Source organism: Apis florea, unplaced genomic scaffold (assembly GCF_048593485.1).
Source record: "Apis florea isolate Af1SG1 unplaced genomic scaffold, ASM4859348v1 contig_3496_pilon, whole genome shotgun sequence".
Lineage (NCBI taxonomy): Eukaryota > Metazoa > Arthropoda > Insecta > Hymenoptera > Apidae > Apis > Apis florea.
Genome location: NW_028256773.1, coordinates 6,639,948 through 6,656,827, shown reverse-complemented (window position 1 = coordinate 6,656,827; position 16,880 = coordinate 6,639,948). Strand labels below are relative to the sequence as shown.

Below are 16,880 nucleotides of genomic sequence, written 5' to 3'. Positions count from 1 at the left end.
ATAAATATCGATAAAGAAAAAAATACGAGTTGGAAGAGGCAACACCGTGTTCCCAAGTCTCGTTCTCAAAGGATAGAATCCTTCGTTACAACCGACCCTCCTCCCCCATTAATAAGCGGCCTAAACAAACTGCCGTCATATAAATACTTGGATTTCCAGTTACCTCGTCCAGTCTCTCTTTCCCTTTCTCTGGTGCAAAGGCACTAGAAGCAAAGGGAAGCCGGTGGCAGGATCAGCTTCGTTCTCTCGTTGTCGTTCATCCTCTCCACCCTCTTCCCTATAATTAAATTTGCACCGCGCTCCGTGAGTTTGGCTCCTCCGTTCATTTAATCGGACACCGGCCGTTAGTATAATTAAAAGCACATCTCTTTTGGAATTCGCCTCATCCGGATACCTCTCTCTTTCTCCGTCACCCTGTGTCTTTCGAGCGTGCACCCAACGTTACACCTACCCTTCGTGTCTTGTCCAACTCTCTGTCCCCCTTTCCCGCCTCTTCCACCCTCGACGGACCAACTTCCTCTCTCTCTCTCTCTCGGATGAGAATCCTCTTGTTCCCTAATTGCGAGCCACTCCGCTCGTCTGTACGTGTTTTTGGCGTTTCCACGAATCTTTCTTCGTTTCGCGTGTTTACGAAATTTAACGATTCAGCGTGTTCAAAGGTTGATCGGTGACTGATGTAATACACGTGTCGGTGTATTCGATGTGGAAATTTTATTTTCTCTAATTCAACGAGAAATAATTCGACTCTCCTCTTTATGAAAGAGGAGTTTTTCTCGACGAAGGAACGTGTCTGCGTATACGTGACAAAAAGGAATTATCGTAACAGGGTGGATTTACGACGGGCTCGAAGATTTGGCAGCCCCGGTATATCGGTTACACATTTGGTTTACGGTGCAGTAAAACTTTGAAATAGAATCACGCGTATTCTTGGCGCAAGTTTTCCCGCACGGTGTTTTATGGATATCGAAAGTCAATTTATCTATTTCGTTTATTCGATTTTAATAGGAGGAGCGTACGTTTCTTTGGGAGGAAAATTTTTTATCGTCGTTTTATTATCGTTATTTTCCCCCGCCACGGGGGAGGTGAAGACACCTCGCGGTGGGCGTAAAAATTGGAAAATATAAAAGGCAGAGGAGGAATACGAAAAAGTCGAACACGTGAGGCACGGCTGAGCACGGCTGTAAACTTAAATCTTATTTCGCGGTGGTGAAGTTTCCCGTTATGAAACGCGTAAATCTTGTTATTAGGCAAGTCCATTTGACCGAAGTCTTGTTTCCTAAGTCTGTTTTACTTATTTTCATCGAGACACGGCTCTTCCAAGGATTATATTGCCTCGAGGATCTTATGTAAAACGCGCACGCCACGTGTAACGTTTAAAGTAAAACGATGTCGCGAGTAAACACGACGATAATTGAATTTCTATAAATTATACGCCACACGTTTAAACACATTATTGGCGGTAATATTTTTACCATTAGAGAGAATCACAAGTAACGAGAAAGAAAAGTTAAATCAAGATTGGACTTCGAAGTGGATTTCCAGCCATTCCCACACTACGACGATCAGTTAGTTTAAAAAATTAACAAAACATTGTATATTTTCGTTACCTAATTAATGGTTACGTGGCGCTATAGTGATTTAATATTCATCTTATCGCGCGAAACATTGTCTCAAATCAAATAGAAACACAAAGTGAGAATCCGCATGGTTGAAATGAACACGAGGCGCAGGAAAGATGATAATAAGAGAATGGAGAAGAAGTGAAGACGTAAATTTAGCCTTACAATAGTTCGATGTATTCAAAAAATGAAAACATATAACTAATGAATAACTGAGGAAACGTATATTGGGTATTAAGTTAATGGTCACGTGGCGCTAGTATCGCGTTAATATTCAATCGTCGTTTCGCTACGCGAGACATTCTCCCTCGTAAAATCGTAAATTAAGATTCCGGAGGATTGAAAGACGCGAGAGAATATCACGAGACAAGGGAGGTGATAAATAGATGAGAGGTAAATTTAATCTTACGATAATTCGAGTATTTAAAAAGGTATAACCAATGAGTAAATGAAGAAACGCGTATTGGATACTAAGTTAATGGCGCACGTGGCGCTAGTATCGCTTTAACGCGAGACATTGTCCCTCGTAAAATCGCAAATTAAGATTCTGAACGATGGGAGAGGAGATCGCGAGATGACGAATAGAATTGAGAAGACGTAAATTTGATCTTACGATAATTCGAGTATTTAAAGAAAAGGTAGAATCAATAGGTAAAAAAGTGGTCACGTGGCGCTAACGCGAGACATTGTCGCTCGTAAAATGGCAAGTTGAGATTGAAAGGGACGACGAGAGGTGCACGCGAGAAATCACGAGGCAAGGATAAATAGGCGAGGAGAGGAGAGAAATTTGGTCGTTTTGTCTGGCGCTAGCGCCTCGGCTAAGCAGTCTTGAGAGGATAAGAGAATTAAAGATCAGAGATGGAGGCTCGATGAAATATTCAGACGGAAACATCGTCTTTCCGCGATCATTAAATCGCGCGGCCCATGCTACGAATCAAGAGTATTAAGGGATGAGCGGGAACGAATGGAACGCCGACCCGGCGTGAAATATAAATGGGAGGGAGGGGTGAATTATTGAGCGGGGGAGAGGCAGATGCCAAAAATAATAGCGTAAACGCGAGAGGAAGAGAGTATGCGTGCATTCAAAGGGAAATTGTACGGGTTCTTGAACACCTGACGGAGAAGTTCGTTTTGGAAATTAATCGACGGGTGTCTAGGTTGGATCTATTACGAGGTTGGCTTGTAATTTCGAGAAGGAATGAACGAATTTATGAATAATGGCGGGAGCGAAGAATTTAGCTTCAGATTATTCTCGATTTAATTAGATTAAATTAGACTAGATCAGCTTATTCATTTTCTCCATCTTTTTTTGTAGTCAAGTTTGTATTCCGGTTTCTATTCGGAAAATCATTTTTTAGTTTTTGAAAAATTAAATCGTACACTTTTCGAGTGGTGATTTTTTTATCCAATTTTGAAGCAATTATGCTTTTACGTAACGTAAGGTCGATTAGTGTATGTGGTGATCGTATTTAATTTTACTCATTAAGCTCGTCTCTTCTTTCGGAATCGGTTAGAAGACCAATTAGTAAACTTTCGAAATTATCTTGAACTTTGACTTTATTAAACATCTTCTCTGTGTGTGTATAAGAAGATCTGAAAATCTTCCAACTTGTAATCCTATAAACGAATGTATTTTCGACTCTGCCCAAATTTCAATTTGTAGATATAAATTCATTTTTAAAATTTATAAATCAAAAATTTATAACTTCCAGTAACTAATCAACTTGTACGAAATTCCGTTTAATATGATTTCTGAAAATATGCCAATATTTTTCATCGAACGTTTCGCGTATCGATAATTTCGTAATTCATCGTTTAACCGATGAATTAATTCTTCACTCTGGAATGCCAATATTTTCAAAAACTCTCAACCCTTTTTATACGTATCGTCACGCTCATACCGATAATAAATTACATTGATATATATTCATTTGACTTTATTTCATGAATTCATCACTTTGCACTGCGCGTACAACAATTTTCGAACTTCGAAATTTTAATTCGTTCAATAATTAACCTCTTCCTCTTACTTACTTACTTTCTCGAAAACGTACAATCATTCGTCTATCTCTCTCATAGAAATCTTCTTTCTCCCAAACTTTCAAACTCGTGTCGAGAATTCATAAGATGATCGTTATTCAATGCTCGTACCATTTCTCTTCAACATTTAGAAAAGATTCGATTTCACGATTAATCGAAAAGGTAAATTTTACAAAAAGTGTATCGATAAGATTCGTTGTCATCGAAAAACCATCAGATCTATTCTTCACAAAATTTAAATTAATTTATCGATAGAAAAAAAAAACAGAGAGAAAAATCCAATTTCTCCTCGATACCTCGTGTCGCCAGGTAGATACCTACCTACCTACCTACCTACCTACCTACCTACCTACCTACCTTTCCTTCAAAACGGTCTTGACTGCGAGAAAGCGAGGATGTCGATTGCAGATCCAAAGAGAAAGTAGACGAACGTCTCGGAATATCGCGACGACTTGGCAGCGAAATCAGACAGGGGACGAAAACGTGGAGAGAAAGGGGGAATAAGCGGAGAGAGGAACGATAGGAAGAGGAGGAGGTGGGAGGGGGAGAGAGAACACACAGGAAGATTGGAATACCTATCCACGGGAAGAAGTCGGGGAAAGGGAAGGACGAAAGGGAAAAGAGAGAGAGAAAAAAAGATAACGATCCAAAGTGGAAGCGACGAGGCGAGGAGAGACAGAGAGAGAGAGAGAGAAAGAATGGAAGCGGAGACACTTTCGCGAGATTGAGCTCGAATTCAATAAGGGATGAATAAAATATAAACCGACTGCGATACTGCGTCTGGGCTAAGGGCGGCCTCGACCCTTGTGTAAATAAATAAAAACTATATCCGAATCGCGCTTCGTTTCTCCTTTTGTCCTTTTTTTTTTTGTTTGTTTGTTTTTTTTTTTTTTTTTTTTTTTCCCCACTTCGAAGCCTCCACGGATGTTCGACGATTAAACCATCTTTTCTCTCCAGCTTCGATTCTCTTGGTAACGTTTTGGCGACGTTTATTTTCGATGAATTTTTTTTTTTTTTTCTTTCTCGTCGTCAATTATTATTTGTATCGGTTTTAATTTTCGTCAAGATCGTTTTTCGAACCTCTTCGTTTTATATAATAATAATAATAGATATTTTTTCGCCTCGTTGTATTTTATAACAAGCTTTTATAATAAGATTTATTATTTGCGAATCGTCGTTAAAAAGAAAATTAAAATATTAAAATTAGTGGTTTCTACATATATATATATATTCGATTATGTAAACCTCCTTTTATTTATTCTGCGAGGTTGGCTCATAAATAACATTTATAATTTATTTATATAACTTGAATTTCTGTTATTATCAATTCAATTGCCTATTGTGCCACGAGGAGGAGACGACTTCAATTTTATTTTCAACAATCCCGTCCTCTTTTTCTCTCCTTTTCGAATACCAATATATTTGTCTTCTTTTCGTTTCTTCCTTGCGAAAGATTAAAGATAAATACTTGGGTATCAATAATATAACGTATACAAATAAAAGCGTAGAATACGGATTAACGCGTTTGGAATGCAAAAGGATTAACAGGTCAGCCCTGGATGAAATGGAAACGGAAGTTGACAAACAGAGATAAAACGCGGGATCTAAGTAAATAGAGCAAAGAAGTTTTCATACTCTTAATTGTTGGGTCGATTACAACGAGCACGTTTCAAATAATTGGATCGCGTAGTCAAAGGGTGTGTATCGTTCGAATTTAATCGAATCAGTCGCAAAAGTTTTCTCAAAGAAAATTGTATCTCGCGCGGAAATTCTCTCTCTCTCTCTCTCTCTGCCCTCTTCCTTCGTGTCCCATCGCTTTGATCTTGGACCGGCGTTAAACATTATCCTCCCGGTGAATTACTTCTTAATTAAGACGAAAGGGAAGGGGTCAAGATCGAAAGTGGAAAGTTTTCACTCGTGGAAACGGTTCCGCGAGAATAAAAAGACGGTCGAGCGCGTTGATTTATTTATTTAATCGCCTCGTCGATGGAGGCCTCCCCCGCGTAAGGATCTATTTATTTAGAAAAAGGAATTGTTCGTTTCAACAATCGTGCTCGAGGGAACGTTCGTTTGTATCCCACTTCTTACTTTTAATCTCTCTTCGAATTTTTCTCTCTCGAGGCAAAGCGTTAGGAACAATTATTACCAAGGTATATATTATCGAGTGTATACATATTTTAAAATTACCGATTTTTTAAGATTTTCTTCTATCCTATTTTCTTCCTAGAATTAAATAATAATTCAGAAATTTCAACGTCCAAAATTCCTTTTTAAGAAGAAAATCTTGCAAAAAAAAAAAAAAAAGAATCGAGTCAAATTAAAATTAAATAACCGACGGTTTTGTTCGAGACGATCAAATTCGAAATTGGAACGAAATTGGCGAAGAGTGGAGAAGGCATGATCGCGTCTCATTATAGATAAGACGGGACGATAGATGGGAGATCAATTATCGAAATGTCGAAGTTGGCCGGCATCGTTGTAACAGTATTTCAGTATTAAAGCGTTTGTGGAGCGCAGGCAGGTACAGGTTGTTGCGGACTGGTTAGGTCGTCGAGGTGGAAACAGGGTGGGTGGGGGGAGGAAGAAGCGGAGGAGCGGCGGCAGCCAGCAATATTTCGTGTTCATAGCGTTGCTAAGCCGCAACTAACCGCCTTGTTAGGAAGTTACTCCTCCTCTTGACCCCTCTCATTCTCTTCCTTCTGTCTGCTCTGTCTCTTCCGGTTTCTCTTCTCATCCCCTCTGTTTCCGCCTCCTCCCCTCTCTCTCTCTCTTCCTCGTTCCTCCTCGTTCTCTCGATGCACGCTTCGCTCCGCTTGTCTCGCGAGCGTGCACGTACACAATGGAGCGTATATTAGATTTTTTCATTACCTTGGTCGCGCAATCTGCATACCTCCTTCCGCAGCTAGTTTCTTACGACGTTTATCATTATTATTTTTCACGTCCGTTTCCGGTCGTTCTCACTTTCACCTTTCGTGGCATATGATATCTCCATTTCTTTGCTTTTTTTCTTTTTTTTGGTTTAATTGTAATTCTTCTGCTATTTATTAACTGTTATATAACGATTAATTGGATTTAAGAGGATTTTAGATATCTTTCAGATCGGTAATTTTTGGTATTATTTCTTTTTCCATATTAAATTTCTTATCTATTTCTTTTTCTTTTTGCGTTTATACGCTGTCGCATTGCAAATTTTCGAAAGAGTTGCGCTAATTTTAAGGAGTAAAAATTGACGCACGATGTGTAAACGTTTCTCTAATTTTTCCACCCGCGTCATTCGTGGTTCATCTTCGTCCTCGCCCATCGAGGCATCGTTCCATCCTCTTCCATCCTCGCGTTTCGACCAGTTTAGCTCCTCCGTGCAGCTCCGCATCTCTCCTAGTTTCCTCTTTCTGGCTAAGTCAGGTACTAAATCATAACTTGAGAAATTCACGTAGGGCACCTTTAAGGCCTCCGAGAAAGCTCAAGGAGAATACTGCTGCCCTTGCAAACCTTTGATAACTAAGTACGTGCTACCTCGCAGTCTGCTAACCCTCAGCTACCTTCTCCTGCCTCCTCGAAATAGCTATCGTTCTACCCTGTATCTTGATTGTACGTTGTTGTTACAACCTAGATATATATATATCTATCTCTCTATCCTCTTTCGTGATTCCAAAGTTTCCGCGGCTTATTTTCTAATGGGTTGCATATTGATAAAATTTGATCGCTGTTTTCAATCGCTGAGAGCGAAGATCTCGTTCAATTTTACCGATTTATTAAAGAATTGTAGATTATAATTTTTAATTTGTAAAATTTCATTCAGTCAAATCAGATCGTTGATGTTCACGAGGAGGTAAAAAAAATTTCAAGACACTTCTTGAGCGCTGTGACAGAGTCGAGAACAGCTTTGCAACAAAATTCGAATTCGATTAAATTTATGCCGAAATCGGGGGAATACTTACTTGACCTAACCTAAAATCACGGTTATCGGGAAATAATTTTTTTAAAATTGTCTATACACCCTTCTCGGCCACATGCACGATACTCGGCCGCAATAAAAATCGGCAAAGAAGGCACGCGTGTCGAGCGAACAATGCGTATCGATTCCGCTATCGGCGAAGATAGAAAGCGAGCCGGCTCTATCGGGTTTCTTCTCGAGTGGCGGCCTACTACTACCATCGAGGGGAGTTTTCAACGCATTGTCTCGTCAAGGATCAACGTTCGCCGGGCGCATTAATCTTGATACGTGCCTTATCCAATTTATCTCGACCGATATATGACGTTATTAAATACGTGACCTTACCGCCATCTTGTAATTCCTCCCCTTGTTTCCGCGCCGCGGCGCCACCGTGCGATAACAGCTAAGCGGAAAATGCGATCGGAATAAATGGTGGAACGAGCGTTATAAATAAATAAGTGGAAAAGGATCGTTTGGATTGTTTCTACGAAACGAAAATTCTATTGATGATTTTTCTTTTCTTTTTTTTTTTTTTTTGGATCAAAGATATTCGCTCGAAATAATCTTAATTTCCAAGTTCGTTGTTGTTAACCGAGAGATTAATGAAGCTTCTGGTATTACTGGTGGAAATACGAGAGTCCCGCGTTCTTTCCATGTAATTGCAGATGCGTTGGTTGGATAGAATTTTACGCGGATTTATGAATCCCCAGTTTGAGCTTTCAGATTTATCGTGGATGGATCGCGTGGTGTATAGAATTTTGTAGGTTTGGAAGCGTTAATTAAGCGCGATCTTTGCATCTTTTGTGGTGATGGACTGTGTGTGAAAAGTCGACGTAATAATACACGTAGCAGGATTGAAGTCGCGTTGGGAAGGGAAGGATGATTCGTTTTGGGTGAGAATTTTGAAACAAACTCTGCACGTACGCTCGAAATGTAAATCGTTCATTAACGGGATAATGTAATAAATAGTAGAACGGTGTAATAATAGTAATGGAATATTGGTGTTACTGTGAAGTGCACTTTTAGTGATTAACCATAATAATTAGCGGTAAGCAATCTTCTAATGGTTGTGATACAAGTAATGTAATGGAGTAATGATGTATTTGAGCTTATGGTTAACTGATTAACTTAACTGATCAATTAGTGATACGATACAACTCGATAATATCTAGTGTTAGCTTTAAATTTTATTAATTTTCGTGGAGTGTATCAATCTCGAATACAATATAATAATTAATATCACGATAACAAATATAATTAATTTTTACTTTCTCATCGTATGCAATCTCGCGATTTCAAATTTCCTCAAAAAAAAGAAAAAAAAAAAAAGAAAGAATATATATATATATATACGTATATGCATTAAATATTGCTCCCGTGCCAAAAATATAATCCCTCCTCTGTCGTCCACTAAACGTCCCGAATAAACGAGGCGATCGGTGGCGTGTATTTTGCGCGCGAATTCACGGATGATTAACGGTCCATCGTTCTTTTATGTTTCAGGTACGTAATTCAAATGGATTTCCTGTGTCCTCGCCACTTATCGACCGGTCGGTGAGTAAATGGAACTTATTAATTAATTAAAACTGTACCAGTGTTCCAAGAATCGCTCTCCATCCTTCCCGCCATCGTGAATAAAAGCTGAACAAAACGCGAGATAGAAAAATTTGTACAGAGAAAGAAAAAAAGAAACATCATCGATAATTTCAATTTTTCCCCCCATTAAATTATTGCAAATATAAATAGAAATATGACGATCCCCAAAAGAGAATACCGAACCGAATCGAGATCGTTCCACGAAGTCAAAGAAAAAGATGGCCCCCCTCCCTCGATATAATTGAACGATGTGTGTGCAAGGTCGAGGGAAGGGGGAGGAGGGGGGGAGGTGCACACTCGATATACGGCCACGATCATTAAAGGACCGATAATATCGTAGTCTCGTGTCGCCAGGGGGAGCCTAAGCCATCGTCATTGCCCCCCTCCGTGACGTCACCGGTCAGCCACTCCTTTGTGTGCAGCCGATCAACAATCGCGCGGGGAGAAGTCGATCGCGGCGAAACGATCGGGCCTAACCTAACCTAGCCTAACCTCCTCGCCTCGCCTCGCGTCACGGGATAGCGCCCTTTGCTTGCCAAGGGCGTGTACAACCGTGTACAACAGACCTGTAGACGTTCTTTTGTTTGCTCTGTGCGGAGAGGAGCGTGCGAGGGCAGCGCAACTCGCGTTCGACTATCAAATTTCACCGCGACCGCGTTTCGAAACGTACTCCTCCTCGTAATTAGAGTTGATCATCATCAGAGGGAGCCTCGTTTCGTTCGTAGAGGCTGAACGATAAATCCGATACGAGTTAAGAATTTAAATTGTAAAAGAAATAATATAACTATACGATTTTGGTATCTCATCGATTTTAAAATAACACGTCGTTTATATTATTTTTCTATTATTGGTTAAAAGTAACTTCGATTCCATCGACAACTCAAATGATGATGAAATTCGAGCGAAGTAAATAACAAATAAGCGTATGCAAAAAAGGTATCGCGTGGAAAAATTTTCTGTGCCGATCTGTCGCCGATTAGTCTGCGAGGCCGGCGCCCGGCGAATTCAACTTCGCTTTACGAACCCTTTCGCTCGCCCGCCGTATTGCATGCCTTATCGACTCAGCCAGATGCAAATTTAGAAATACGTGGCGACGTCGTGTCTAGTGGCTCCGGCGCACGCGACGGATCTATCGCCCGTTCCAAGATACCGTTGTGGGAATAGATATTTTTGTAATTGAAACCGATCGATCGCCGTGTATCGCGACACGTGTATCGTGCCTCTGGATAATAACCTCTTCGCCTATCTTCGCCTAACCAGACTAATGCGACGATTTTGCGTGGAGAGGAGGAGGAGAGATCTGACGAATTTGGGGGAGGAAAAATTGTGTCGAACGAGAATCGTGGAATTTCGAATGTTTCGACGTTTTTTAAATAAGTAAAAAAAAAAAAAAAAGTTTCGAAACATTTTGAATCGAATGATTGTGCTCTCTCGGAAGGAAATCACGTGTCGAGACGTCGATCGGTTGATAGGGTATACAGTTTTGAAGAGGGAAGAGTATGCACCACAATCGGTTTCAATTTGCTAATTTGCTAGAATCGTGACCGGCCGAGGCAAGTCTTTTTTCCCTTTTTATCGTTGCTACGATCGAAGATCCACCAGAGTGGATTCAGACAGGAGTATAAAGATACATGGTCGCCTAACCTTCGAACACCTACCTTTCGAAATTTAATATTAATTTCGGAAAATGAAAAAAAGGAATTGAATTGTAAAAAAGCTTGGAAAAGAGAGAGAGAGAATTTTTTAAAAATAGATGAAACTGTGATGGCGGTGACGCAATCTTGCGGCTGCTAAATTCTACTTGCGGTTCTTTAACGCCGCTAATTAATTTGACCTACGTCTGTCGAGGAGAAGGATGTCCGTTGTTAGACGCGAATTACAAAACCTTGAGGAATAATGGAATACGCATCGCGAAATATTCTTACGTTTAATATGCTAATTGTTTCGACCTTCTTGCTGGAGGAGAAGAGAAGAGGACGATCGTTTAAAGAGATTGGAATTCTTTATATAAAGAAAAAAAAAAAGAAGAAAAAGAAAAAACCTAGAAAAGATCATAAAATTTAACCGCGACAACATCTCGTGCGCAAAAGTGTCGACCACGCGATGCTTCCACAATTTCCAATCCAATCATTCGTGGAGATCGATTCGAAAGCGGAAGCGGAAGATAAAAATAACCTTTCGTTTCATTTCCATTCACGAGATCAAATCGACAATTTTTCACGCGCGAAACAAATAAACGGCGAATTACCTCGAAACGATCAAAAATTCATTTCCAAACTTTCTCTCACCACCCCTCCTCGATAATGGTCGGTGCAGGACACGTGCAGTACAAGTGTGGAAAAAATTTCCTATCGATTGCTGATACCCACGTTCTCTCTCCCCCCCCTCTCGAATTGCGCTCGAATTTTAACATCCTTCGCGCACCGCATAAAATGGCGATCGTCTGCCCGCTATTCACTATGGTGAAGCCTAGGGAAACGTGGTCCACGCCGCGCAAATATGACACGCCAATATCAATATCTGTTTACGACATTGGCCGAACCACCCCCCAGAAGAGGAGGTTAACGCACCTCCGTATATAGCCGGATACATATTCCCCCCCCCCCCTCTCTCTCTCTCCGTTTGTCAAGAACAGAGCCGCTCCTCTGTTTTGTATTTTTCGTGGAAAAACAACCCTTTCCGCGATTCGTTTCGGGATATCGCCATAGATAGAATTCCCATTCCCGCCTCCTCCTTTCCTTTCCTTTCCTTTTCCCCGTGCGTGGAATTTATTTTCGTCGTTACGCCTCTCCTCCCCCTTCTTCTTTCCTCCACATTGTTCGGATGTTTTCATATTTTCGGGCGGATTGGAATTATCTTGGCCGCGAAGGAAATTGATTTGGATCGAGTTCGATGAGTTGTTTTGTTATTTTTTCGGGGGAAAGATGGATGGGGGTTATCTGGTTTAATTTTAATTTTTTTCCCATCTTCTTCTTCGACGGGTGATATTTAGATGATTTAGATTAATCCATTGATATCTTGATATCTCGAAGGTGTTGGAACGTTTATTTTTGTTTGTCTCTATTTGTCGAGAAGAAGGAATAATGAGGAAAACCAAATTATAAAACGAAGTCTGGCCCGAAGTCAGATTTTCTTCGAATAAACAAAATATTCGCGAATTGGAAACGAATCAATTTTTTCTCTCAATATAATTAAAGAGAAATCTTTATCGTCGCAACTTCGATTAACTGGCGAAGAAAACTTTCGAGAATAGAAACGTATTTACATCGAAATAAATGTAATAAATTGTTTTGAAAATATCCCATTCCACGTTTCCTTCTGTCTTCAAGAAATAAAATTGCAAATAATATTTAAACCGCTTCGAGAATCCTTCTCGATTCTCATAATCCTCCCGTAATCTCACGAAACAAAATTTGAGCGAATCTGTATCCGCGAATTGTCCAAATTCAAATTATCCCCGACCCCGTGTCGGGGCGTCGCGAAACGAAATCGTTTCAAAATGGTGTCTCCCTCTTCGCCAAGATTACAACATTCCCCATTAACGGAAGAAGCCAGCTTTCTTGGTCTCGCCGTTTCGGTTGAACGCGTTCCTCAACCCCTTCGTTCATCCCTCTCGTTCCTGGAAACCGTCGTCGACAAAGGAAACGAACAGAGTTAAGAAAGAAAGGAAGGGAAGAGGAGGAGAACTTCAAAAAAAAAAAAAAAGAAGAAGAAAAAGCGGTTAATTTTCTCGAGGAAATCTCGAGTTTTAAACGCGAATGGAATGAAATTTCGTGAAATTTTCGCGAGGGAAGAAGAAGAATTCCGGGGGACGACGAAGTCGATATGGGGAGGGGATTGGTGGAATTAGAATTTGGAACGGTGATTAACCGGTTAGGTGAAAATGGAGGAAGCAAGTAGTCGATTTTCTTGGGAAATTTTTATCCCCCCCCCCTCTACGCGTGTAAAAAGATCTCGTGAAATTTTTATTTCGAGGAGAGGAAGAACTGAAGTGGACGAGAGCGAGGGGGAGAAGAGGAGAGATGAATGGAAGAACGGGCGTCGCGGGTGGAATTAGAATCTAATTAACCAAGGGAAAGAAAGCGGGGGAGGAGAACTGTAGAGAGAGAGAGAGAGAGAGAGCGGTCGATTCTCTTGGAAAATACTCTGTTCCAGATATAAAAAGAGATGGTGAAATTTTCGTTGGCTCGTTAGAAATAACGTTCGAAAGAATGAATCGATTAGAAGAAGAAGAGAACCGGAAATTAGAAGATTTATATTTATCCGACTAAATAAGAACGAATTCTCTTAGAAACTCTCGTGTCCGAATATGTGAAACAATTTCACAAAAGATTCAATTTTCGATGACGACAAACTAGAATCTGATTTATAGTTCAGAGACAAAAGAAACAACGGAGACAGAGTGCGAGTCAGACTTATAAATGAACCAATTAAAGACGAATTTGTAAAATTTTGCAGACCAATTTTGCACAGAGATAGAGAGATAGACAGATTGTTCCAGATAAGAACCAAGAAAAAAGAAAGAAGAATTGTAGGACAAGAAACGGAAAGAAGGACGGACGGAGCAGCCAAGTGAAGAAGAAGCCAAGGGAAGTAAGAGCAAGCCGAGCAAGATGGACGAAAGGCAGGTTGGATTCAATTACTCGGGGAACAATACCGGCCTGGCCAGTCATTGTTTGCCGGGTCGAGTTTTCCTGGTTTGGGACCCCGTGTCCCGTTACGCCGCCATATTTCGTTCGCCTTAATATCCGCCACGCTCTTGCGCTTATACTCTTGCTTCGAGACCTTGACGTCATCGACAGCCCTTTCTTCCAACTTTGCTCCTCCATCAGCTTCCGCGTTAATGGATGCGAGCTATTACGGGATGAACGATCGACAGAGTGCACGAAGTTAGCAAGGCTTCGATAGTTGTGGAGCTCGATGGATTCGAACGGGCCGCCTGATTTTCTGGACATCTCCAATGTCGCTAATCGAGGAGAGAAACGAGGCGGATTTTGTCGTGGATTTTGCGAAAATGGGAGAATTTTTCGAGCTTGAAATTCTCGATTTATCATTTCTCGTGTTATTTATTGATTCGTCATCTTATAGATAGATAGATAGATTTCGATTCGATGGTGGATGAAGTTTCGTTTCGAATTTCGACACCAGAATTTTCAGGTTAAAGGAAAATTGAATTGGATGATAAGATGATTATTGATTATACCATTGACGGAAGCGTAAACGTTAATAATTTTTCGTTCTCAAGAACCGATACGTCACGATAATTTCAGTTATGGGAATAAACGATGTAGTATATTATTGGTGGAGCAATTCTCTCCGTACTTGAATGGTGAATCGAGCGTGGTTATGGTTACTCGGTTTACTTCGAGTTTTCGAAGCTTTTGATTTTGAAAATGAATAGGTTACAATGGCTCGAAATGGTAGCAATGTTGAACAATGTTGGAGAATTGGTTGGTCTCTCTACATACGAACCGTTAGTTGGATTCGAATGGCATGCCCCGCAATATTGCTTCCGCTTCGTACTTTAATTGTTTATCTAGTTTATCCACCTAATGAACCCTGTCATTTGGAAATTAACAGGGAACGGTATAAACTGTCGTTTTCTCTTTCGATTGAAATTTCTCTCTAACGATTTTGCCGATCGTTATTCAAACGAATCATTCGTTAGATTAATCGATTACACGCGTAATACTTGTTCAGAATTACTTGTAAAAATAAATTGAAACTGTAATTCATTATCCTATAACGTTTTCAAAGCAACGGTAATCGGAAGCCAGATTCCATCCAGATCCCCTTTCGAAGTCATTTCTTCGAAATTAAAATCATTCGTTGGATAGCACACGACTCGAGATGTATATTTAAAATGAAACGTGAAATTAAAATTATGAAATTCTTTGAAACTAATTTCTTTCTTTTTTTTTTTTTTTTCTTTTCCGAAACGACATCATTGCGACATCAACGAAACTTTCCAGAAGAAACGGTCGAAGAAACTTTCATCCAGATTCGTTGAAATCTTCCGCGAATTAAAATCCGGAGAATTAAAAGAGAGAAAAAAAAAAAAAAAAAATTCACAAACTTTCTCAATCGTCGAAGATTGTTATTCGTCAGCAGAGACCGTGGCTCCAACGTATTAAACGAATCCTTCGAAATTCCTGCCAAAAAACTCGTTCGTAATTTTCCCGCGATTTATCCTTATTTATCCCCCTCGTTTTATTTCAAAGACGTTCGATTCGCGGTTGACTTCGGCGGCCGCTCGAAAAAGGAGAGGAAAAGAAAAAGAAAAAACATAAATAAATAAATAAATAAAAATAAAGAAGGGGAATAGCGAGAGAGGTATCCGCGATTTTTTCAATGAATTTTTAACTATTCAATTTTTGGCGAAACGGAAGCGAGCCCAACCCAACCGGCCTCGATGTAAGTTTCAGGCCGGGTTTACGGATGAAGTTGAAAAGTGAGCGTCGCGAAATGGGCAAAAGGGGACCGAGCACGATGGGGGAGGGGATGAAAAGTACCGCGAACGAGGCGAGGAAAGAGGGGGAGAATCGTAATGAATAATTCCAAAAGAGACTCGTCTTATAATTCTCTCTCTCTCTCTGGCTGGCCGATACAGAAACCGAATCTCCCTCGGGCTTGATGTTTCCTGGTTGGAGGAGAGGCGAATCTGCATTCGCCGAGGAATGCCAGTTTTAATCTTTGGGAAGGAACGGATGAAATTGCGGCGAATGTCGATAACCTCTTCGCTCGTTCCCCGATTCCAATTAAAAATTTTGCCCGAGCAATATTGGAGGAGAAAAGGGTTTAATTAGACGGTTCTTGGATATATATTTTTGATTCCCGCGACGAAATCTCGTGCTTATCGTGGAAAATCGTGGAGATTAAGGGTGTTGCGATGTTGGAGTATCTTTGGAGCGCTCGAAAGAATAGAACGAAGCGTTCTATCGAATTTTGCTTGCGAAAAAATTTATATCCTTCGAGTTGATTTTCGAATTACAAACAACGTTTCGTTTCGTATAAAATTTACGCGTGTTTATTTTTTAAAAAAAGAAATTGAAAAGGATTCCTCTCGATCGAATTTCCACAATTTCCGCGTCCTATTTATTCCTATTTTCGAAAATTGTTATCCGTTAAGATCTCGGCCCGTTAAGGTCTCGCCGCGTGCAAACGAAGGGAATCTTAATTTCATAAATAAGCAAACGATCCCGGCTTATTTCACGGGGGAGAGAAGAGGGAAATCCTAGTTGAGAATCTCTGGGTTAACTCTCAATGATTCTCGCGTTACCCACCCACCCAACCCCGCTTCGAAACTTGCCTGGCTGGCTGGGAAATTTCCAAGCTCGATTAAAGTCACCCGCAAAATTTTCTTATATCTGTGGATGCCGGCCATTTTCGAACGGATGCCGGGCTTAAAGAGGGGGCAGGATCTCTCCAAGAGCAAATTGTTTAGATTAATTCGTACAGAACAAGTAAATTCGAAGGGGAAGTTTCCCTTCTCTCGCTCCCCTTCCCCATTTTCGAATCTTGCTTACCGTGGTAACGAGTTAATATTACAATTCTTTCTTCTCTTTAATCAATTGAACGATTCATAAATTTTTGACCGATTTGCGGGAACAAATGTTTTTTCATTCATTGTCGCTTGGTCAATTTTAAAATGAAACGTTTTAATTAAACCGCTCTCCTCGATTCGAATGGAA

At 40.4% G+C, this 16,880-nt stretch overlaps 2 protein-coding genes across 9 annotated transcripts in view; both read left to right on the top strand.

Moving 5' to 3' along the window:
- LOC147656836 (protein muscleblind-like) overlaps positions 1 to 12,107 on the top strand; it is a 229,588-nt gene extending 217,481 nt beyond the window's left edge. For both annotated transcript variants that reach the window (XM_086913471.1, XM_086913470.1), the window contains exon 4: positions 9,097 to 12,107. In XM_086913471.1, the coding sequence (XP_086769597.1) occupies positions 9,097 to 9,177 (81 nt within the window). In that variant the 3' untranslated portion in view covers positions 9,178 to 12,107. The remainder of the gene's footprint in view (positions 1 to 9,096) is intronic.
- Positions 1 to 16,880, top strand: part of LOC100871176 (uncharacterized) — a 204,197-nt gene that overhangs the window by 26,884 nt on the left and 160,433 nt on the right. The window lies entirely within an intron of this gene.